Source organism: Bubalus bubalis, chromosome 6, assembly GCF_019923935.1.
Source record: "Bubalus bubalis isolate 160015118507 breed Murrah chromosome 6, NDDB_SH_1, whole genome shotgun sequence".
NCBI classification, from domain to species: Eukaryota; Metazoa; Chordata; class Mammalia; order Artiodactyla; family Bovidae; genus Bubalus; species Bubalus bubalis.
In genome coordinates, this window is record NC_059162.1 from 19,595,289 (window position 1) to 19,618,235 (window position 22,947).

The 22,947-nt window shown below is 54.4% G+C and overlaps 2 protein-coding genes across 10 annotated transcripts in view; one reads left to right on the top strand and one right to left on the bottom strand.

Annotated features, from left to right (window-relative positions):
• Positions 1-12,285, top strand: part of PI4KB (phosphatidylinositol 4-kinase beta) — a 29,103-nt gene extending 16,818 nt beyond the window's left edge. For 2 of the 4 annotated variants that reach the window (XM_006055098.4, XM_044944377.2), the window contains 9 exons: positions 90-317; positions 3,220-3,329; positions 4,830-4,934; positions 5,426-5,549; positions 6,272-6,537; positions 9,819-9,951; positions 10,179-10,299; positions 10,955-11,017; positions 11,395-12,285. In XM_006055098.4, the coding sequence (XP_006055160.1) occupies positions 90-317; positions 3,220-3,329; positions 4,830-4,934; positions 5,426-5,549; positions 6,272-6,537; positions 9,819-9,951; positions 10,179-10,299; positions 10,955-11,017; positions 11,395-11,576 (1,332 nt within the window). In that variant the 3' untranslated portion in view covers positions 11,577-12,285. The remainder of the gene's footprint in view (positions 1-89; positions 318-3,219; positions 3,330-4,829; positions 4,935-5,425; positions 5,550-6,271; positions 6,538-9,818; positions 9,952-10,178; positions 10,300-10,954; positions 11,018-11,394) is intronic. The other 2 variants (XM_044944378.2, XM_044944379.2) reach the window with 1 other exon arrangement.
• A 388-nt stretch (positions 12,286-12,673) lies between these two features.
• On the bottom strand, positions 12,674-21,464 carry ZNF687 (zinc finger protein 687). Of its 6 annotated transcripts, XM_044944376.2 has the most exons (10): positions 21,054-21,452; positions 18,443-18,547; positions 15,945-18,067; positions 15,621-15,799; positions 15,035-15,211; positions 14,773-14,935; positions 14,283-14,615; positions 14,044-14,156; positions 13,709-13,850; positions 12,674-13,592 (listed from the first exon to the last, which is right to left on the bottom strand). In XM_044944376.2, the coding sequence occupies exons 3-10, from the start codon at positions 18,048-18,050 to the stop codon at positions 13,095-13,097; spliced, it is 3,711 nt and encodes a 1,236-aa protein (XP_044800311.1). In that variant the 5' UTR covers positions 18,051-18,067; positions 18,443-18,547; positions 21,054-21,452; the 3' UTR covers positions 12,674-13,094. The 6 variants fall into 6 exon arrangements, with proteins under 6 accessions (XP_044800311.1, XP_025143641.2, XP_006055156.3 ...); XM_025287856.3 differs by lacking the exon at positions 18,443-18,547 and having other exon boundaries at positions 21,054-21,443; XM_006055094.4 differs by lacking the exons at positions 18,443-18,547; positions 21,054-21,452 and adding an exon at positions 20,852-20,982.
• Positions 21,465-22,947: the final 1,483 nt, after the last annotated feature.

Sequence of the window (22,947 nt, forward strand, 5' to 3'; positions counted from 1 at the left end):
GGTAGCAGGACAGACTGTGTTACCAAGGTTGAGTTTGGGGGAAGCAGTGGTGGAGAGATATTACAAATACTGTTCTCACTACCCCCCAGGCTCCCTACCTGATCTATGTGGAGGTCCTCGAATGTGAAAACTTCGACACCACTAGTGTCCCCGCCCGGATCCCCGAGAACCGAATTCGGAGCACCCGGTCTGTAGAGAACCTGCCCGAATGCGGCATCACCCACGAGCAGCGGGCAGGCAGCTTCAGCACTGTGCCCAACTATGACAACGATGATGAGGCCTGGTCGGTGGATGACATAGGCGAGCTGCAGGTGGAGGTGAGGGAGCTCCGAGGAAGTAGTACTGGCCACAGGGCCTGTTCCAGGCGCTTTCAATGTATTTGAGACAATACAACACTCTCTGAGGCAGGCTGGAGCAAATGCCCAAATGAGTCGGGTAGTTAGTGACAGGGGTGAGCGGGGAAGCACTGAATAGGTCTAGTCTGGAATAAATTCGAAAGTGAAAGAGGAGAGTGAAAAAGTTGGCTTAAAGCTCAACATTCAAGAAAACGAAGATCATGGCATCCGGTCCCATCACTTCATGGCAAATAGCTGGGGAAACAGTGGAAACAGTGTCAGACTTTATTTTTCTGGGCTCCAAAATCACTGCAGATGGTGACTGCAGCCATGAAATTAAAAGACGCTTACTCCTTGGAAGGAAAGTTATGACCAACCTAGATAGCATATTCAAAAGCAGAGACATTACTTTGCCAACAAAGGTTCATCTAGTCAAGACTATGGTTTTTCCTGTGGTCATGTATGGATGTGAGAGTTGGACTGTGAAGAAGGCTGAGAGCCGAAGAATTGATGCTTTTGAACTGTGGTGTTGGAGAAGACTCTTGAGAGTCCCTTGGACTGCAAGGAGATCCAACCAGTCCATTCTGAAGGAGAGCAGCCCTGAGATTTCTTTGGAAGGAATGGTGCTGAAGCTGAAACTCCAGTAATTTGGCCACCTCATGCAAAGAGTTGACTCATTGGAAAAGACTCTGATGCCGGGAGGGATTGAGGGCAGGAGGAGAAGGGGACGACAGAGGATGAGATGGCTGGATGGCATCACTGACTCGATGGATGTGAGTCTGAGTGAACTCCAGGAGTTGGTGATGGACAGGGAGGCCTGGCATGCTGCGATTCATGGGGGTCGCGAAGAGTCAGACACGACTGAGCGACTGAACTGAACTGGAATAAATTCAGTTGGAGCTTGTTTTCCATCAAGAAGAATTTAGGCTTAACGTAAAGAGGAACTTCTAAGCCCAGGGGACAGTGGAAAATTTAATCAAAATGTATATTGAACACCTGCTATATAAAGCAAGGAAGAATAAGTCATATGTTTGTTCATTCAAGGAATATTTATGGAGCGCCTTCTTTTTGCCCACTCTGAGTGCTGTGTGCTAGTAAACAAGGCTTGGCCCCTGCCTGCAAGGAGTTTATGACCTAATAGGAGAGAGAACAAGGCCAGTCAGCAGGTAGATGTAGTGTGGTGTGATCCAGGTTGTGCTGGAGAGAATTCGGTGCCAGGGGAGCATCTTCAGGTGGCTGCTGCTGCTGCTAAGTCACTTCAGTCGTGTCTGACTCTGTGCGACCCCATAGATGGCAGCCCACCAGGCTACCCTGTCCCTGAGATTTTCCAGGCAAGAACACTGGAGTGGGTTGCCATTTCCTTCTCCAATGCGTGAAAGTGAGGCTGCTCAGTCGTGTCCGACTCTTAGCGACCCTATGGACTGCAGCCTACCAGGCTCCTCCGACCATGGGATTTTCCAGGCAAGAGTACAGGTGGGGGTGGCGCTTATTCCAGACTTGGGGTTGGACACACCCCAGATGATTTCCTGGAGGAAGTAATATCTCAGCTGAGGCCTGGAGGTAGGTAGGAATTAGCTGGACAGAGTATTCCAGGCAGAGGGGACACCTCGTGCAGAGACCAGAAGACACAAAGGAGCTTGGCCTATTTTATGAATAGAAAGAAATTTTGTGTGGCTCTGATGTGTGGTCGAGAGATGAAGAGTGGTAAAGAATGAGGCTGGAGAGGCCAAAATGAGCCAGATATAAGAAGGATCTTGTAAGGTACAGAAAGAAACTGGGATTTTGTTCTGGGATTGTAGGAATCCAGAACAGGATTCTGTTAGAGCTATGACCCAACCAGATTCCACTTTGTGAAAAGGCAGACTCTGTACTTGAGCTGGCAGTCCAACTGGGGAGATCAGATGCAGACATTTAAGAGAAAAAAAAAAAATCTATGTATAAGATACACAACAAAGCAGTGTGCAGAAATGGCAAATGGGGTTAGGAGAAACGCACTGGCACAGAGAAGAAGAAAAGAAGAGGCTTGATATGGGCCTTGGAGGCTGATAGTTTACAGTTAGAGGTGAAGAGATAAGATTGAACGGCTTAGGGCTTCCCTGATGGCTCTGTGCTAAAAAAAATCCGCCTGCTAGTGCAGGAGACACAGGTTCAACCCCTGGTCAGGGAAGTTCCCACATGATGGGGAGCAACTAAGCCCATGTGCCACAACTGTTGGACCTGTTCTCTAGAGCCCAGGAGCCACAACCAGAGAAGCTACCGCAGTAAGAAGCCCGAGCACCACAACTAGAGAGTAGCCCCTACTCAGCAACAAGAGAAGCTGCACAGCAACAGAGACCCAGCACAGCCAAAATCAATAAAAGATTGGATGGCTTAGTTTAAAGAAATGCTCAGAGGAACCTAGCCTGGAGAGGGTCTGTTCTGGACCCTAAGGAAGACTGCATTCCTGGCCTTGGGGAGCTCTCAGTATAAAGCTGAAAGTTCGGCTTTCTGTGATGGTCCTGGCAGTGGTTTGCAAACTGGAATGCATTGGAAGTCTTCTGGAGGCTTCGTTAGGAATTCATACTTCCGGATCCCATTCCCAGTCATTAAAATTCAGATCGATGGTGGCTTGGGATCTGTGGTTTAGCAGCATTTCAGGTCATTCTGATGCAGCTATAGTTGACACATTGAGAAACACTGCTAGAGGGTCTGGGAGCGGAGTGGGGAACCTAGATAGTGTAGGGTCCAGGAGATGCATGACCTGGGGAGACTTCTTGGAGCAGAGTTTGAAAAGGAGGACTGGTCATGCTGTGGAGAGGGCAGCGTGAAGGGTGCTCTGTAGAGGAGGTGGAAGAGGCGCCCCTGTGCTCAGCGCTTCTGACCTGCAGTGCCCTGCCCTCCCCAGCTCCCTGAAGTGCACACCAACAGCTGTGACAACATCTCCCAGTTCTCCGTGGACAGCATCACCAGCCAGGAAAGCAAGGAGCCTGTGTTCATCGCAGCAGGTGACATCCGGTATGGGCAGACCACGCGGCCCCTCCTTTTTCATCCCTCTCTTAGGCGCCACCTGTCTCTTTGTTCCCTTCTTTTCTGTCAGCCTATAGCTTCCTGCTTCTCTCTCCTTACTCTGTCCTTGTCCTGAGGCCACCAAACTAGAGGGAGTGAAGGTGTGGGTTGGGAAGTTACTGGGCTACTACAGAAAGAAAGTAAATTTTAAAAGGACTCCAAAGGAATGAAAGCACCAGAGGAAGGTCTGAGCATTTCCCAGAGTGGGTCTCGGAAGACAGAGGACATGTGTGTCAGACGCATTGCTCAGAGGAGGAGGAGATGGTGTGGGAAATGCAGATGCTGGAGCTGTATCTGCCCTGATGCAGAATCTTGATAGGAAAATGGGGAGGGGCTGCTAATCTGCATTTAACATGATTACAAGGAGAAGGAAATGGCAACCCACTCCAGTATTCTTGCCTGGAGAATCCCAGGGATGGGGGAGCCTGGTGAGCTGCCACCTATGGGGTCACACAGAGTCGGACACAACTGAAGCGACTTAACAGCAGCAATATACATCTTAAGAAATAAGGTCAATAGTATTATAATAACTCTGCATGGAACAAATGATTACAGACTAACAGCTATACAGAAAGAACTAGTAGTTACCAGCAGGGAGAAGGAGAAGGGGAGAGGAAACACAGGGGTAGGGAACTTGTTAAAAAGAGTTACTGTGGGATTATATGAAATTGTGTAAGTGAAACTTTTTAAAGTTGTAAAGCACATAGAATTTAAAGAATCTTTCATTGAATAAAAACAAAACACTAAATGAAACAATTTCCCCTAAAAAAAAAAAAAGAGACAAATACTATATCACTTATATATAGACTATTAAAAGACAAACTAATGAAAATTTTTAAAAGACAGACTCATAGATACATACACCAAACTAGACTAGCAGTAGGCAAAGAGAGAGGGAAGAGACAAGACAGGGGTAGAGAATTAAGAGGTACAACCCACTATGTAGAAAATAAATAACCTACAAGGACATACTGTTCAGCACAGAAAATATACGCAATATTTTATAATAACTATAAATGGAGTATAACCTTTAAAAATTGTGATTCACTGTGTTGGATACCCGAACATACATAATATTGTTTATCAACCATACCTCAATTTAAAAAAATTTAAACAAAGAACTTAACCTCAAAACACTGCTCTAGGTCCATCCATGTTGTTGCCAGAGGCAAGATTTCCTTTTTTCTGGCTGAGTAATATTCTATTTTGTATGCATACCACCTGAACTCTGAAATACAAAAAAAAAAAAAAAAAAAAACATGATTACAAACCACCAGGTGAGCAGAAAGGTATCAGTGGTGTGTTTCCTTCCATGAGTCTCTCTCAGCCCAGGTTTCTATCTCTGTGTGCCCAGAGTCAAGGAAACAGTGCAGGAAATGCTGGCATAGACAGGGACAGGAGGCTTTGGGGTTGCTCCTCCAAGCAAATGATACAGTTTCTTCCTGCTAGACGGCGCCTTTCGGAGCAGCTGGCTCACACCCCCACAGCCTTCAAACGAGACCCGGAAGACCCTTCTGCAGTTGCTCTCAAAGAGCCCTGGCAGGAGAAAGTACGGTGAGTTGGGTGGAGATCCACCCTCCATGTTCTGTCAGTCTCCTCTGAAAAATCCATCAGGCCTCAGGCAGTCTGAGTCCTTACCTTGAGGGGGGTTTGATTTGAATTTTTTATAGAAGCTGTGTCTCTGTCCTCAACCTGGCATCACCCCGTTCTTTTTTTTTTTTTAATATTTTTTATTTTATTTTTGGCTGTGCTGGGTATTCATTGCTGCACGTGGGCGCTTTCTCTAGCTGCAGAGAGCAGGGGCCACTCTCTAGTTGTGGTGCGCGGGCTTCTCATTGCAGTGCCTTCTCGTGTTGTGGAATACAGGCTTTAGGGTGTGTGGGCTCAGCAGTTGTGGCATAGGGCTTAGTCGCAAGATCTCACATGGGATCTTCCTGGACCAGGGACCAAACTGATGTCCCCTGCGTTGCAAGGCAGATTCTTAACCACTGGACCACCAGGGCAGCCTGGAATCACCCTTGACAGTTTTTTGCTTCTCTTCACAGGCGCATTAGAGAGGGTTCCCCCTATGGCCATCTCCCCAATTGGCGGCTCCTGTCAGTCATCGTCAAGTGTGGGGATGACCTTCGGCAGGAGCTGTTGGCCTTTCAGGTGTTAAAGCAACTGCAGGTAAGAGAAGTGGGGGAGAAAGAAAGGAAACCCAGCCCATCTGTAGCCCACCTGAGGTGATCACACAGGTCCTTCTGCTGGAAACTCTGCTGGGGACCAACTTCCTGCCTAGGCCGAAGCTGGATTTCCATTAAGCTAAGCTGGTGCCTCTCCCCAGAAGTAAAGCCCCAGGAGCAGCTCCACAGCGCTCTCTTGTGGCCCTTTTGTGACTGGCACCTGTTCTGATCACATATCAAAAAACTCCCAACTGATTTGCAGCAAGTGGTTTGCCGTGGGCTGAGATGTCAATCCCTGACCCCCCAGGGTGGATGCCTACAAGCAAATTCACCTGTTTAATCAGTTCTTGATATGAATATTTTCATTTTCTGGCGAAGGTTCCTCTGAACCTAAATCTCTTGGTCTTTTTCCCAGTTGTTTGAACTTGGATTAACAGCTCCCACTTGCCCTGCCTGGGATGTGACCGTGAGGTCTCCTCTCCTCTCTCCCTCTTTTGAACGTCTCTCTATAAGATGCCTTTTCCTGCATGCCACCCTGTGTGTCAGACCCTGGATTTCCTTTCAGAACTTCCTGGCCCTCAGTGGGATAACAGGGTTTTTACTTACTCGATGGCCTAGAATCCAAGGCCACCAAGGATGGAAACTGTCTGAGGTTGGGAACAGAAGGGATGTTAGCCTCCTCCTCTCATTTCAAGAGTCTGAATGCCACTGTGTGTCTCCTCACAGTCCATTTGGGAACAGGAGCGAGTACCCCTGTGGATCAAGCCATATAAGATTCTTGTGATTTCGGCCGACAGTGGCATGATTGAACCAGTAGTCAACGCTGTATCCATACACCAGGTGAAGAAGCAGTCACAGCTCTCCCTGCTCGATTACTTCCTACAGGAGCATGGCAGTTATACCACTGAGGCATTCCTCAGTGCCCAGCGCAATTTTGTGCAGAGTTGTGCTGGCTACTGCTTGGTCTGCTACCTGCTGCAGGTCAAGGACAGGTAGGTGAATTCCTGTCCCTTATCCTTAGCTTTTCTCCAGGGTTTCCTCTGTCTCCTCATTTATTCATCACCGCCTTCCACTGCCAAGATGTAAAGATGAAACAAACAACATATTTTAGGCGGAGATAGATGTATTCCTGTTCTATTAAGGTAAGAAGGCAGACTGACAAGTACCAGGGCAAGGGGCAAAGAAGTGAAGCATTTATGGGAGGAGGAAGGGTCTGAGCATGCCGAGTCTTGAAAGACAAAGGAGAATGAGGACAGAGAAAGCTGTGGATGGAAAGGAAGGATGTTCCAGGCAGAGGAAACAACTTAAGGTCATTTAAGCATGAGCTACACTGCATGGCACAGTAGTAGCGGTGATGTCACGTTAAGTTGAGGCTGGATTAGTAGGGCCTTCATGAGGCTCGGGAGGTTTATTCTGCAGGCAGAGGAAATACCGTGAGCCAGTCTGTGTTGAGTGTGCCCGCCCTGTGGCACTGTGGGCAAGGGTGGATCAGTGGACCTTCAGCTGTCAAACAAGAGGTGATGAGGCCTGGCGTGAGGGCAGTGGTAGAGACTGAGAGCAGAAAGGAGCAGATGAATGTGAAAGACAGTGGACACAAAATTGAAACTCCCAGCTCTGAATTCTCTTCCGGCATGTGATTTCCAAAACTCAAGTGATCTGTTGTTTGGCCCAGAGCTGCCGTTTCTGCCAGTATCATGTGACGTTCAGGAAGCTCATCTTTGCACACAGGTGAACAACTTACCATACAAAGGTTATTACACCCTTGAGGCCCTTTTTAAGACCGTCTCCAGACAGTAACTCAGGGTCAGTACTTGGAATGCACCTGTGAGTTGTGCCTCCCAGAGGGCACAGGGCAGCTGTCCTGGGAAAGCACTAGCTCAGTGGCCTGTGCTTCCAGGGTTCCCAGTGGGATGGCAGCACATTAAGGTTAGCCAGCGGAGCCGCTTAACAGAAATCTAGCATCTGTTAAGTGCCTGCGATGCCTGACATTTTTTTAAATTGAAGTATAGTTGATTTGCAATATCATGTTAATTTCAAGTATACAGCAAAGTGATTCAGTTATGTGTCTATATGTATGTGTGAGCGCAGATACACAGGAACTTGGTGGGCTACAGTCCATGGACTTGCAGAGTCAGACATGACTTAGTGACTAAACAACTATGTATGTGTGTTGCTTAGTCGTGTCCAATTCTTTGCAAGGCTACTAGAGTGGGTCTTCTAGGGGATCTTCCCAACCCAGGGATTGAACCCAGGTCTCCCACATTGCAGGCAGATTCTTTACCATCTGAGTCACAGGAATATATATACACAGACACATATATATTATCAGATTCTTTTCCATTATAGGTTAATACAAGATATTGAATATACTTCCCTATGCTATAAAATAAATTCTTGTTTATCTTATATATAGCAGTGTGTATCTGTTAATCCCATACTCCTAATTTACCCTCCCTCTTCCCCTTTGGTAACCATTTATTTTGTGTGTGAGTCTGTTGCTGTTTTGTAAATAAGTCCACTTATTACTCCACCATAATATTTATCTTTTTGTCTGACTTATTTTAGTGTGATGATTTCTAGGTCCATGCATGTTGCTGTTAATGGCATTATTTCATTCCTTTTTTATGGCTGAGTAAAGCTTGGTTGCAAGCTTTAGACTGTCCCTCAGGAGTCAGCATTTGGAACCCAGGGCCCAGAGAGCCTAGAGCCTGAGCCCCTATGCTGAGTAAGTGGGGGCAGGGAAGCAGGTGATACTCAGGCGTCTGGGCTTTTCTTTAGGAAACTAATATATTTAAAAGATGAGAGTCCACCTTTTAAAAGTGGAGGAAGAGACAGGCAGCTGGTAAACCTTTCATAATAACTCAAAAAAGAATAGATGTAGTTAAGTCCCGAATGGACTCATCCACTGGAGGGAAGCGTCAGCAGTGAAGGTCCCCCTAAGTGTTTCCGAATGAGGCCCCTGCAGCAGTGCAGCTGGAGTCCCCTCCAGCGGTTAAGGAGAGAAGAGTAACTGCCCTTCATTCACTGGCTTGGGACCTTGGACAAGTCAGTCATTTCTTCTCTCAGGGCTTGTCTCCTCACCTGTAAAATGAGAGGCTGGACTAGGACATCTGGGGCTTTCTGGCTCTAAGATTAAGTGTTGCTAAATTTGTTATGCTTCCCCAGAGGGTAAGGACTCAGGTGGGACTGGGTTCTCCCTGTCCCTCTTCTTTTGGCCAGTCAAACCCACCCCAGAGAAGGTGGCCTCAGACCTGAGCTCTTAGCCTAACAAAGCCTCTTTTGACTCTGAGGAGGTCCCTTATGGGCCAGGCCTCACATGCTTAGCATGTTAATTGTTCCCCTCCGACTGGCCATTCATATGGGAATCACAAAGACCTGGGATTTCTCTCTCTCTTCTTCATGCTGCTAGCCTGTAGGAATTGCCTCCTGGGAATTTTTTTTTTTATGTAAGTGGTTTTTTTACATAAGACAGTTAAAGCTGACTCTTTGAAGCCCCCACACTATTTTACATTTAAACTCCACTCAGCCTGGGATTGGAGAAAGCAATGGCACCCCACTCCAGTACTGTTGCCCGGAAAATCCCATGGATGGAGCCTGGTGGGCTGCAGTCCATGGGGTCGCTAAGAGTCAGACATGACTGAGTGACTTCACTTTGACTTTCCACTTTCATGCATTGGAGAAGGAAATAGCAACCCACTCCAGTGTTCTTGCCTGGAGAATCCCATGGACAGAGAAGCCTGGTAGGCTGCAGTCCATGGGGTCGCACAGAGTCGGACACGACTGAAGCGAGTTGGCGGCAGCAGCAGCAGCCCAGGATTGCTGTTCCCTTCCAGTGGGGTTTCTGATTTGCAGTGGGCCAACAGGAATTACAAACAAAACACAGGTAATTAGGTTGTAACTGGCCACCTCCCACTAAGCCAAGTGCTTGGCCTCTAGGACAGCTGGCCAGAGCGCAGAGGCTATCTTTTCTAGCTTCCCAGTTTTCTGCTAGATTGGGATTGGGTGCTTAGAAGTGCGATTATTGGGAAATGGGGATAATCATAAAACTATTTTGTTAATGATAGCAAATCAGACCCCACTGCCTTTGTTAGCAGTCAACTTTTCTAACTCTTTCTTCCTACTGCCAGCTTTGGGTTCTAGGGGTTGGACCGAGTTCTAGGCAGCAGGAAAAGTGGCAGGGCCCTTGCCTGGTGTCATGTGGCCAGTGTGTTGCCGTTTAAGCTCCCACCTCAGTCAGACTTACTACTGTCTCTTCCATCTGCCCCCTCCTCAGACACAATGGGAACATCCTGTTGGACGCAGAAGGCCACATCATCCACATCGACTTTGGCTTCATCCTATCCAGCTCACCCCGAAACCTGGGCTTTGAGACATCAGCCTTCAAACTGACCACAGAGTTTGTGGACGTGAGTCAGGAAGGCGAGGTGCCTCACTGGGGTGTCGTGGGAGGGGGAGCTGGTAGTCTCCCCGCAAGTGGGAACAAACAGATCAGAAGTGGGAGTAAGTCAGGGTGAGGTTGGATGTCCTGGGAGGCTTCCTGCCTGCTAAGAGGTGGGCAAGTAACAGAGTTCGGCACGTTTAGCTAAGGGAGGAAGTTGTGAGCTCCCTTGCGCACACAACTCTCTCCTCGCAGGTGATGGGCGGCCTGGATGGCGACATGTTCAACTATTACAAGATGTTGATGCTGCAGGGGCTGATCGCTGCTCGGAAACACATGGATAAGGTGGTGCAGATCGTCGAGATCATGCAGCAAGGTGGGCTGGGGAGAAGCTTATGTTCAGGACAGGGTGGGACCCATAGTGCCTCGGGATTCCATGTTGGGGCCCTGGGGCATGGAGCCTCCAGAAAGTTGATTCCACCTCAAGACTGGGGGTGGGGATCCCAGCTCTGATCCAGTGCCCTACCTCTCCTTCCACATATTCCTCCCGATTCCTGACAGCTAGTCCTGGGGGTGGGAGGGCTGAGGCAACAGAAACTACCTCCTGTGTGCACTAAGGGGGAAAAAAAAAAAAGGAGTCCCATCTCCAGCCTCCTGGTCTCTTCCTGTCTCCCCATCCTTTGTCCAGCTCTGAGTTTGTCTCCTTCCATTGCTTGGCTCTTCACCAACTCAGGTGTTTTCAGTCACCACCTTGCTCCTCATTGGCCTCTGACCTCTGATGGCCCTATCCTCAGACCCATTCCCTGGGCCATACTCACCCTTTCTGCTCAGAGCCAAGCTGTGTTCTTCTCTCCTCTTTATCTGCTCTCACTGCTGTTTCCTCACGGCCTTGCCATCTATAGTCTTTTGTCCAGGACCCCTCCTCTCCCATCTTCTCTGGGCCCTCATCCCCATTTCCTCCTCAGGGCTTTGGTGTCCACCCATTCTGAGCTGCCAGTCTCCTCCTCCCCATCCCTGCTCCCACCCCGCAGGTTGTCGCCGTTGCTCAGGAGCATCCCAGTCTGGCCCCGTGATGACGGTGGCCCAGGTCATCTGTGAGTGTCAGACGTAGCATAGGCAGAGGCCTGCAACCAGATAAGTGCCCAGCTCAGGGCCCGCTCCCCAGACTCTTCCTGGCCTTCCCTCTGGGTCCTAAGACTGCTCCCTCCGCCCTTCCTGGAGGAGATGCGGTGCTGACCCCCTGCCCTCCTCTGCCCTGTGCCCTTACCCAGAAGCACTTAGGAGTGTGGGATGAAAAGGGGCTCAAGACAGGGCCTCCCACCAGTCCTCCCTTCTCTGCCCAAGCAGACCTGCATCCATGCTGTCAGGGATCTGAGTGGGCGGGCAGGGGCAGCAGGCAGCCTGGCTCTCTACTGTTACGCTGCCCCTCCTCCTTTCCATGTGTGACCCTGTTCCTCGCTGCTGCCCCCAGGTTCTCAGCTTCCTTGCTTCCATGGCTCCAGCACCATCCGCAACCTCAAGGAGAGGTTCCACATGAGCATGACCGAGGAGCAGCTGCAGCTGCTGGTGGAGCAGATGGTGGATGGCAGCATGCGGTCTATAACCACCAAACTCTATGACGGCTTCCAGTACCTCACCAACGGCATCATGTGACGCCCTCCTCCTCAGGCCCCAGCGCGATGGGGGGGGTTCAGGGGACCCTCCCTGGGAAGGCCCTTGGAGAAACCCTAAGCCAGGAAGCCCCACCCACCCCAGCCATCCACCAAGGGGAATGGAAGGCAAGAAATACCAAGGATCATGTGGTAACCGTAGAGCTTGCCGGGGCGGGTGGGGAGAGCCAGCTGTGGGGTCCAGACTGACTGGGGCTTCCTTGCCGCCACCCCAGCTGTGTCAGTATTACCACCTGATGGGCTCCAGGACTCACTGCCCTCCAGAGAACAGAAGTGATAAGTGTGGGGGGCGCTGGGGCCTCGCTTCTCCTCACCAGGGTCCGAGAGGTTCTTTCCACAGGCCATCCGCTTCATGTATTCTAGGTCCCAGGAAGAAAAGAGTAGGTTCTTGGTACTGAGGACTTGATCCTGTGGTTGGCCTTTGGCCATGCTGCTGCCTGACTGTCCCCTCCCAGGGACTGAGCCCTAGCCCAAGTTCCCCTGGGTAGGTGGGCTTTGGCATAGGGTCCTGCACTTGCTGAGGTCCCCCATCCCAGAAGTGAGGAAGGGAATGATCACAGCCCCTCCAATCTGAGGGTACTGGCCTAGCTTTGGGGAATTCCTTGCCCTGATCCCTTCCCCACACCCAGGGAGATAGCTCTCAATTTTTTATTTTTAATTTTTGTTTGAAATAAAGTCCTTAGTTAGCCATCTGTGTCATTTCTGAGATGTATTTTTTTCAGGGGTGGGGAGTGGACATGCCTGTGTTCAGGTTACAAAAGGAACCACACAGAACAAGGGGGAGGAAGACTGCGTTTTCCCTGCCTGTCTTGGTCAATAACCACCTCGTCCCCCAAGAAGGGCCTTCCCAGCTTTGTCACTCACCTCCCTCCCAGACCCGTCCACATTGCCACATAAAAAGAGGAGCTTGAATGGGGATTAAACCACGAGCAGTTTTAATGGTCTGGTTTTCTCCCTCCCATTTCCCCCACTGTTAGTATTATTACTACAAGAATAAAGGATTCCTGAGAGCCTGTCCCCTCCTCTCCCTGGGACCCCCGTGACAGGACTCACCCCCACCAACCCCCCTCCCCCCCTGGATTTCTGGGGAAAAAAAAAAGTGAAAGGCACTGCAGGGGTGGGGGCTGGAGTGCCAGTGAGTCTGAAGGGCATGCTGGGGCTGCCATCCGTGCCCAGAGGTGAGGAGCGTGTCCCTGACCACCCCAGTATCAGGCCTTCCCATCCTCCCACCCCCACCCCCTATCCCACATGGTAGGGGCTGCAGCAAGAAAATAATTAGTGTTGGGCTCAGAAGGAAGGAATGGAGGACCCACTCTACTAGGACCCGAGGGGGGACCGCAAGTAACTACCATCCTCAAAAGCTGGTTGTCCTTGGGGGTTAGCGGAAGAGGAGCTGAACAAAACGTGAATTATAATGGAACTCCCCAGCCCAGGGGCCAGGCAGCAGCAGTGACCCAGGGCTCCCGAGGCAGAGGGCGGGGGCTCAGTCCAGGCCTGGGCCCTAGTTGTCCCCACTGCCCCCTTGCCGAGCCCTGATGAACGCCATGCCATGTGTGCGGAAATGGGTCTTGAGGTTGAGAGGGCTGTCGCAGCTCTTGCCACAGACCTTACAGGTCAGCGGGCCTCCTGAAGCAGGCAAGGGTGACTCTCCACCATCTGGGTCGGACCTGGAAGGAGGGGGAGCCTCTTCCTCCCCATCCCCCAGGCCTAGGGCACTGGCACTCCCCACACCCCGTTTTTTCTTGTGGCTGATGAAACGGTGACGGCTCAGGGAGCCAGGCGAGGCAAAGCACAAGCCACAGTCGAGGCACTGCTGGGCACCACCGTCCACCCTCAAGCCCACCATAAGGCTCTGTTCTGCTGAGCTGCCGCCCCGGTAGCGTAGGGGGCCGTGGCCGCCCGACCCGGGTGCGCCCCTGGGGGACTTGGCTGGAGGTGTCGTGCTGTCAGGCTCCTCACTGCAAGAGTCTGAGGACTGGCGGCGCTTCCGTCCCGGCCCCTGGAGAAGAGAGTAAAGGAACTGAGTGTCCGGGGCCTCCCACAGCCCCAGCACCCTCACCCAGTGCCCCGAGGCCGCGTCCACGTCCGCGCGCGGCAGCTTGGGCCTCCACCTACCTGGGCTCTGGCACCAGGGCCCCGAGCCAGGGCGCTCCCCCGGCCAGGGGACTGGGCCCCAAGCGGCAAGCCGTGCCGGACCTGGACGTGTTTCTCCAGGATCAGGCGGCTGCTGAAGGTGCGCTTTCCCTCTGTGCAATACCTAAAGGGGAGAGCGGGCGGGTGGGCGCCGGGGCACAGCCCACAGACCAAGGCTCGCGGCTTGAGCAGAGGGAGGCCTCAACCGTCAGTCCACTCAGACCTAAGAGGCAGGCGGGAAGGTTGTTTTGGGGAACCAGGGTTGTGGGCACCCTGCTAGACAGAGAAGAGGACAGGGGCACAGGGGTGAAGGTTACCTGCAAGGGTAAACTCGCTTGATACCCTCGTGGTTGACCCTGACATGGCGCCTCAGGCTGGGGGCCGAGCAGAAGGAGCGCTCACACAGGCGGCAGGGAAACTTTTTCACCGACTAGGAGAGCAAGGGGTGGGGGGGGGGGGTCTTAGAGCCAGGCTCTCATCTGGGACCCCATCCCCACTGCCACACAGGTCAATCCCAGGCCAGCCCCTCTGGCTCCCAGGGGGCGCCCCCCCTCACCTTGCCATGCTCCTTCTTCATGTGACCCACATATTCGTCACGCTCAGGAAACCAGGAGTGACACAGGCCACAGGTCCAGCCGCCAGGGCCCCCGCCCCCACCCTTCATGCCTTTGCTCCCCAGTTCTCGCCGGGGCCGTTTGGTTGGGCGAGGGGGCTCAGGGGAGCTGGGCGGCTCCTCTTCTTCTGAGGTTGAAGAAGATTCCTCAGTAGGGGCAGCGGTTCCTGCCCGAGACACAGCCAGCTCCTCGGGCTCTGTCTTGGGGGTCAGAAGGGCACCCCCAGCTCCTTTCCCAGCGGTCTCCTCCCCCGGGCGCCCAGACTGATGGGTGTTCTGTGAGAGGGAGACAAGGCGTGTGGCTGTTTGGGGGGAGGGCCTGGCTTTGCCCAAGTCCTGGCCTCTCCCCCGCTCCCATTTCCAGAGGGGTGTGTGATCTTAACCCCGGATTGATACAGCTGAGCACCCTGCCTCTGTCTCTTGACTCCTGTACCTTGAGATGTTCCAGCATGGTCCTTTTTTGGGCAAAAAGCAGAGGACAAGATGGGCACTTAAAGACGCTGACACGCTGGGGCAGCAAGTGCTGGTCGAAGTGTGAGGAGAGGAGGGGTTTATGAGTGAAGACCGTGTCACACATTGCGCACTTGTAGATCATCCTGTGTGGAAGGAGAGGACAGTGCCCACATCCTGCCCCATCAAGGCCCGATCCCACCCCACCTCCCACCCCACCCCTATGCTCCCACCCCAGGTCTCACTTGGCCTGCTGCGTGTGGAAGCTGGGATGCTGGGTGTAGAGGTGGGCGTGGGCGCTGGGTGCAGACTTGAAGGCCATGGGGCAGATGGGGCACTTGTGGAAAACCTCGCAGTGTGACGTCTGGATGTGGGACTTGATGGAGTTCACACCCCCAAACACCACTGCACAGCTGGGGCACCTTGGGGAGAAAGTTGGAGGCACGGTGGTGAGTGGGGAGCATCTCTGCAGCCACCCCCAACCCCACACTCATTCTTGGGGACCGGGTGACCTGAGAAGTTAATCGGCAGTTGAACACGAGCAAGTGGAGGAAGGAAGGAGCCACAGGACCCAGTCCCAGAGGGGAGGCCTGCGGAGGTAGAGCTGGTGCTCCAGAGGTGGCCCTGCTCGTCCGCTCCGTGGGGCTTGCCCACTTCCGTGGGGAGCGACGGAAAGGCAGGGAGCTCAGGCTGCACTCGCCAACACAGTATGGCTGAGTGATTCAGCAGGAGAGATGGGCTCGCCTTCTAAAAGGCTGGTCCCAGGAGCCACGAGACCATCAAGTACAGGAGGAAAAGTGTCGACATATGGGGAGGAGGTGTGGGAGGCACCTGTATCCTACGCGGCGAGAGAAATGTAGGCAGGCCTCCCGGAGATGGGTCTGAAAATTGGCTTGCAGAAAGTTGCCCCCACACTCAGGACAGACGTGGGGAGGTCGGTTCTTATGCATGCGCTGGTGGGCGCTGAAGCTGCAGCGGTTGGGGAGCATCATGGGGCAGGTTGGGCACACCTGTCGAGGGGGTCAAAACAAGGTGAGTCTGTGAGGAGGGGCCTGACCCCATTCCTTCTAACCAAGCCCCCACGCCTTCCTAGACCCTGTCCCCATGGCACCTGGCTGTCCCCTTCCCAGGGAGGGGCTGTGAAAGGCAACTCACGTTGCTGGTGGCCCCAGGGGCGGGAGGCCCGAGCTGCTGGAAGTGGGCAGCCATGCCGGCCTTGTCGCGGCACTGCTCCTTGCACTCCAGGCAGCGGAAGCACGTGTAAGTAGAGGTGGCAGGGGTGGCGGGTGGCTCCGTTGAGAGCGGCAGCACGGGGGCCTCTGCGGCAACTGCAGTAATGGCAGATGTGGTGACGGCCCCTTCACCCTTGCCCAAGGTGGGCAAGGCTGGAGGTCCAAGGGCAGGTGGGACAGCCAGCAGGGGCGTGATGTCCGGCTGCCCCACCATCTGGTCCAGGGCCACCGGCCTCATGACCAGGTGTGAGCACTGCATGACGAGCCCCTTGTCCTTGTGCTCGCGGGCATGCAGAAGCAGGCTGCACTTGTTGAAGAAGACCAGGCGGCGGGCGCAGTGATTGCAGGTGACCTCAATGCGCATGCTCCGGCGGTCATAGTGTCTCGCCAGGCTCTTCTCCAATGAGAAGGCATCCCCACACTCAAGGCAGCGGTAGCCCGTGGGTGGCAGGGCCAGCCCGGCCTCAGCCGGCGGACTCAGGTTCGGCCGGTAGGCAGGCAGCAGGTTCTTGCTGTTGAGGATCTTGTTGAAGGCCTCCACCAGGCTGGACTGGGTCCGTGAGATCACCGTGCCACCTGCTGCCCCCGGCCCAGTGGCCGGCTTAGAAGGCTGCACCATTACCACCGAGGCGCCATTCACTTTCTGCCCCCCTGTCCCCAGCCCTGTCCTCCCCTCAGCCTTGGGCAGGGCTTGGGGCACCAGACCCAGCACATTCTTAGGCATGGTCTTAGGGCTGGTGGCAGTGCCCCCAGGCAGAACCACCGCTTTGCGGGCCACGCTGGCCGCCATCAACATGGCAGTACTTGCATTCTGAATGGTGGCCACAGGCAGCACGGTACCCTTGAGCCTCGTGCCATCACCCAGTTGGACACTCACCACCTTCGGACCCTCGGGGGTTGGGGTTGCCGGGGACAACTTCAGGAGGTTAGCCTCCGCCAGGAAGCCCCCCTCAGCCAAGGGGGCAGGGGGATCAGGGTCTGAGGGGACCCGGGTTACGGTCCTTGTGATATTTCCACAGGATGTTTTAATGGTCTTGATCCGCACCTTGAGAGGCCGAGAGGAGCTGGAGGCAGGGGAGTCATTGCTGTCCTCGTCCGCAGCCTCAGCTCCACTGGAGGGACTCTGGGGACTTCCCGGGGAAGACTTGTCTACCGGTCCCTCATCCTCCTCTTCCTTCAGGGGCTGACAGCTGGGCCCTTTAGGGGAGGCAAGAGGGCTCTGGTGCCCCGGAGACTTCTTGAAGAAGGACACCCCTGCCACCTGGGAAGGGGAGGCACTGGCAGGGACTCCCGTGGCCTCAGGGCTAGTGCCTGAGCCTGGCTGGGCGAGGCTCTGGGGATGAAGAGGGCTGCAGCTTTCCTGCTTCAAGGCCCCCAGCAGTGGGGGAGAAGAGGGGGGCAGCAGGGCTGGGCCATTCTCCCGGGTCAGCTCAAAGGGAGAGGGGAAAGCAGGTGGGGTCAGGGCCCCTTCCGGAGGTGGGGAGGGCGCAGAGGGAGGAAGGGGATCAGGGTGCTCCCCTGGCTCAGGCCCAAAATGAGCAAACAGATCCAGCGGAGCTTTGCCTTCCAGGGATTTTTCTTTCCAGGTACCCCCACTGGGAGGAGCTGGAGAGCGTGGGGTTCCTGGAAGGGATGGCTCAGGGCCCCCAAAACCATTCTGCATCAGACGAGGTCCCAGAGGGCCTTCCTTCGTCACTCCCCCTGCCCGGGCCACTTCCCCTCCTGAACTCCCAGCCAGGGACTCTGACTGCTCAGGACACACAGTGTTCTTGACGATGACGCTGACTGCTGAGACGTCTGGCGGTGGCAGGCTATGGTCAGAGGCCTGGGTGGGCCCCCCAGGGCCGTCCCCGGCAGGAGCTGCTGTTGCTTCTCCAGATTCACCTCCTACACTGGGTTCAGGCTTCCCGGAGCCTCCTGGACCCTCATTTTCTTCTGGCCCAGAGTGGATGGCTTCATTTGCATCAATGTCAGGGATGTCAAAGGCAGCAAGGAGGTCATCAAAATCAGGGGTCTTCATGTCCCCCATGGCAATCGGTCCCAGACCTGAGGAGAACAGGGAAAAAAGTGAGAAACTGAGATGTCTGAAAGCAGGAACTCTGGACCTCCTCCCTCAGGATCTCCATACATTCCCTCTCAGAAGCCCATGCACACTGACTTGGGCACACCATCATAGTGCAAATCCTAGAGAGCTGGTGGAGGCACCTGTTTTTCCAAACCCTAAAACTGGAAAGGAAGGTAGCATGCACATTCCAGAGAAAGATCCTTAGAAAATCCAGAGAAAGCAAAGGAAAAGAGACTTCTCAGAAACACAGCTGAGAGATAACAGTAGAGACGGAGGAAGCTCTGTGAGAGTCCTGGTTGAAACCACCACAACCCCTCCTGTGCCCAGCACAGAATCAATCAAGTAATCAATACTACTATTAAGGAGGCGAATGTACAAGATGTTCTAGGTTTAAAAGCTCATTCACAGCAGCATGAGATCCATTCATACTCTTCGTGGATCTTCTGGGGGTCCACAAAGATCTGAAAGGCCATATGCACAAAAGGGCAGCAACTTAAGCCAAGATGCAAGGATTGATTCCAGTTCCAGCCTTATCAACAGCCTGCTGTATAAGCAAGTTACTCAACCGCCTTACTCTTGCTGTCTGAAACAGCGGGCAAGTTATCATAGGGTTGTTCTGAGCATGATATGAATCCTAAACCTGAGAGTCAGAACCCACAGAATAACTGATTATTACAGCTAGGACAAGGACATGCCAGGCTGAGAAGGCGCTGGGAGAGAATAAGCACTGGAAATCTAGGGCTGGGGTCAGAGACGAGAGTCAGGGGTCAGGGAAGGTCAAGTCTGGGCCACCTGGGGTCATTACTGGCACTTGGGAGATCTAGCTGAAGTGGGTTCAGGGAAGTTGCCCAAGAGACCAAAATGGAAAGAATAAGACACAGGAACAGAAAGAGACAAAGAGAAGCAGCAGCGGAAAACCGTGACGGCAGCCTGGTCACAAGGGCCCCAGCCAGGCCTCTGCTGCCACGAACACCTGCTGCTCCCTCGCCTACCTTCCCAGGAGTGCCTGGCCTTCCCCTAGCCAGCCCCGCCCCCGCCTCCCCATCTTGCTCTCTCGGGACTAGAACTCCAGGGTATGAGCTTATCCAGCACAGCTGCCACATGGGGAAAAGTCAGGCTCCTCACCCCTCTCATTTTTCCTCTGAGCTCCTCACCTCAGGTTATCCCCAACTCACACCCCTCACTCTTTTCATTTTCCCTTGGCAGCAGTGGCCCAGGAAGGCTCACCCAACGCCCCCCGCTCCAGCCCCGTCCCAGTACAAGGAAAAAAAAAAAAATCCCAAGAGACTAAAGCAGTACTAAACCAACAAGGTTGGCTGAGAGTCTGTGGGGGACCCAGGCTTGTTCCCTACCTCTCCCCCCACAGTGTTTCTGTATCTAGGAAGAAGCAACTGAAGAAGTCTCTTTCCTTCCACATTCCCTGCCCAGGATGCAAGCCGTTTCCCAGGCCAATTCTCTCACCTCCTTTCAGCCTTTAGACTGTAACTGGAGAGAGTCCCAGCAGGTGGCAGCTGGCATTGCTGGGACCAAGGTGGGGGTGGAGGAAGAGGGTACCAACTAGAGGAAGAAAGGGGAGTCCTCCCTTCATCCCCCTCTACTTAATTCTGCAGGCTCTGGGTTTAAACAAAGCCCTCCACCCTTGCGTCTGCCCTGCTGGATGGCTGCAGCCCTCCCCTGCCCCGGCGCCCTTCCCACCCTGAGAGGCCAGAGCCACCTTCCGCTTCGGCGCTCAGAAAAGTGGGCTGGTGGAGCACAGATCAATGGGGGCTATGAGAATACACCTACGAACTTGCCTCCTCCAAGCAACTCCCTCTTTGACGTCCAAGTGACTTAGAGGTCATCGGATAGTCAGGAACAGGCAGTAGATCAAGCAGCGGAGCTCAAGGCCGTAGAGGCTTCCCCCGCCCCACAGTCCAGGCCTTTCTGCGGCTGCTGCGCCCTGTCTCTTGGGCTCCAGCCCCCCTCCTTCCCTCCGTTCTTCCCCAAAAGCCAAAGGAAGGGGTTGAACAGGAAGAGGGTGAACTGGCTTGGGTCGGGTAGGGGCCCCGCGTCCCCTTCCCTGGCCCGGGGCCTGCTGCGCAGAGGAGGGCGAGGGGCCGGCGGCCGGGGGCGATTAGGCTGCCGCCAAGCAGGGCAACGGGCTGAATTAAGTCTCTGCCATCTGCCGAGGACCTGCGCGGGGAGCATGTCCAGGGTTGCGGGGAGGGGGCGGAGTGTACATGGGAGAAGTCAGAGGGGAAACTGAGGCGCGCCGCCCTTCTCTAGTTCTCACCCGCGTGCGAAGGGAAGGACGGGCCTCCGCCAGGCCAGGCCCTGAGGGAGCTGCCGCGCCGCACCTCCCGGCCCAGGACTATACGCGAGTAGGGGAGGCGTGGAAAGAGAGTGGGGAGGGGACAGTCTCTGCCTGACTCGCAGCTCTCCAGCCGGGGTCCGTCCCAACTCCGACCTCCTTCCCTCCCTCCCTGCGCAGCGCAGCCTCCCCCCGCGGACTCCCGAGGCTCTCTCGAGACCGGAGAGGAATCGGAAGGCGCGTCGCGGCCCGGGGCTCGAGCCTGAGTCCCGTCCGGGCCCGGACGCTGACCCGCGCCCAGGCGGGGTGCAGGCTCCACTCCGGCCTGGCCCAGTTCCCCCGCCCCCACCCCCGGACACGGACACCATTTTAGGTCGCGACATCCCGCAGCTCCCAGTCCCCGGGCCGCGCTTCGGACGCCTCTTGGGCCAGGGGCGCCAGGAGTTGGGGACCCCGACCCTCCCTCCACGTTTACCCTGCTAGGGGCTGTGCTTTCAACAGGCTGGGAGTTTCGCCCACCAGCCCCAAGGAACAGGGGCGGCGTCGGGGCCAGAGTAGAAGCCATCCCGGGGGGCGGCGCGGAGCGGGGTGGGGGGGGGGGTGTAGTTGAGCAAGTGGGGGAGGGGCGGGGGTATTTACCCGCCCCCCCAGGGGCGGGGCCAAAGGCGGGTATTTACCCCAGACACGCTTTCTTGTTCCGCTCCCAGTGCGGGCCGAGACCCGGCGGTCTCCCCACGGCTCCGGCCGCTACCGCCGCCGCCGCCGCCGCCCTCTCCACGACCGCCGCTACTTCCTGCTTCTCTCCGGTTCAGCCTCCCCCTCCCTCAGCTCCCTTCGCGTTCCCGGTCTGGGCTGCCCGCTTTCGCACTCGCCATTGGTTAATGCCCCTGTCGTTCAGTACTTCGCCCCGCCCAGCTCCACACTGGATTGGCCTTAAGTGCTGCCACTCTGAACCAGCTCCGTACAGCCTTCCCGGCATCATTGGGCAAGAAGCTTGGTCCTTCTGGAGATGCTTCTCCTCATTGGTTGCGCCGGGGCCCACCTGCCCCCATCTGTGCGTCTCAAAAATGATTGCCCTCCGCGACTGTCGCTTAGAAAGAAACCAATCTGATTCCCTGCTTTCCTACTGGAGGCGGTGACTAACCCAGGTGCGTCTCCGCCCCTTCACTCCCTATTGGCCACGATCCAAGAAGCCTACAGCTCACTTATGCAAATTTCAGAACCACTTTTTATTTGTTGGGCACTTTGAGGAGAACCTCGTTTGCCCTGAGTGGAGCCCGGATGTGTGGGTTCATTTGCACTGTTTTCTCAAGCAACACCCCAATGTCAGTTTTTCCGTGCAGAAGTCACAAAGTGGGACGTCACCGAAAGCATCACGTCATCTGGTTGACCATTTCCTCGCGGTTTTCCCACTATCTAAACCGTCATATAATCTACTTGGATGGGATCCTCGCAAGGGCTAGCTCTTGGGCGACGGCGTCAACCGCGGCTCCTCCCTCTGCAGGCGGGCTTGTAGCGGGGGCGGGATTTGTAGTGTGGAAGGAACTGGCACCTGAAACCGGGGACGGGCTTGCAGACCGGAAGTAAGGGAGAGGTGACGTTAGGGTGCTGGCGTGGCCAGGTCCATTTCAAAAGGGATCTTAAAGCGGCACTGTGGTAGGCTTCCTTAGCACGGAGAAAGGGGATGGAGAAACCCTCCCCACCTCCGTTACCCATTTAAAGAGCTCTCGTCTTCCCCGCCCCGAGCAGGGGTAGGGGGTGGAGTCGTGGCCGGTTTTCCCGCGCTTTGTGGCCCTGCCCCCTGAAGGCGGAGGAAGAGGAGGGATACTCCGAAAGTGTTACTCTCTAATCTGCCTGGCGGGTTACAGTCCTTGGGGGGCGGGGCGGGGGAGGGGGGTGGTTCCCAAAGAGTCAGACACGACTTTGCGACTAAACAACAGCAAGTCAGCAAGCGCTCGCTGAACTCGTTTGCAAGTCCAGTATACCACCTCATACATACCCCAGCCGGCGGGCAAGCCTACCTATTCCGCCTTGCACACAGCCGCTGGAAACCTTATTAAGATGTTTCTGTTGTGCTTTCCAAGACTCCGGGACCCAGGACACTATGGCGCTCCCTGAGAGAGTGGGTAATAGCGATTGTATTGAAGTGTGAATCAGAACCTCCGGATGGGAGTATCGGGCCACCGTTTGTCAAATGGTTCCATCGGGCAAGTTGCTCAACCTCCTCAACCAAATTTTCTCATGGATAAAATTGGGATTATAATGCTCACCTGACATGGTTTCTGTGATGATTTTAACGGTTTAAAATGTCAAAGTGCTTTGTAAAGCCATGGCAAATGGGATTAGGAACCTCCTCTCCAGCTCTGACTTTCTCAAGGTTGCGTGCAGTTGTCCCAACTCACAGCTCCTCGTCCACCTCTGAACAAACTAGAATCGCATACTGGATGTATGTGAATGTATGGGAATGCCCATCGGCATTCCATTCTCCTCTCCTCTGAGTCTTCTGTGCTGCTATGCTTAGTCGCTCAGTCCTGTCCGACCCTTGGCAAACCCCATGGACTGTAGCCTGCC

Bases quoted from the DNA above. Each gene is read 5' to 3' on its own strand.
- ZNF687 (XM_044944376.2), bottom strand. From the start codon at position 18,050: ATGGGGGACATGAAGACCCCTGATTTTGATGACCTCCTTGCTGCCTTT. The intron at 14,616-14,772 runs GTACAGGAGTCA...TCCCTCTCACAG, and splicing joins CCATGCTGGAACATCTCAAG to AACACCCATCAGTCTGGGCG. The intron at 14,157-14,282 runs GTGAGGGGGGGC...TTGCTCTCCTAG, and splicing joins TGAAGAAGGAGCATGGCAAG to TCGGTGAAAAAGTTTCCCTG.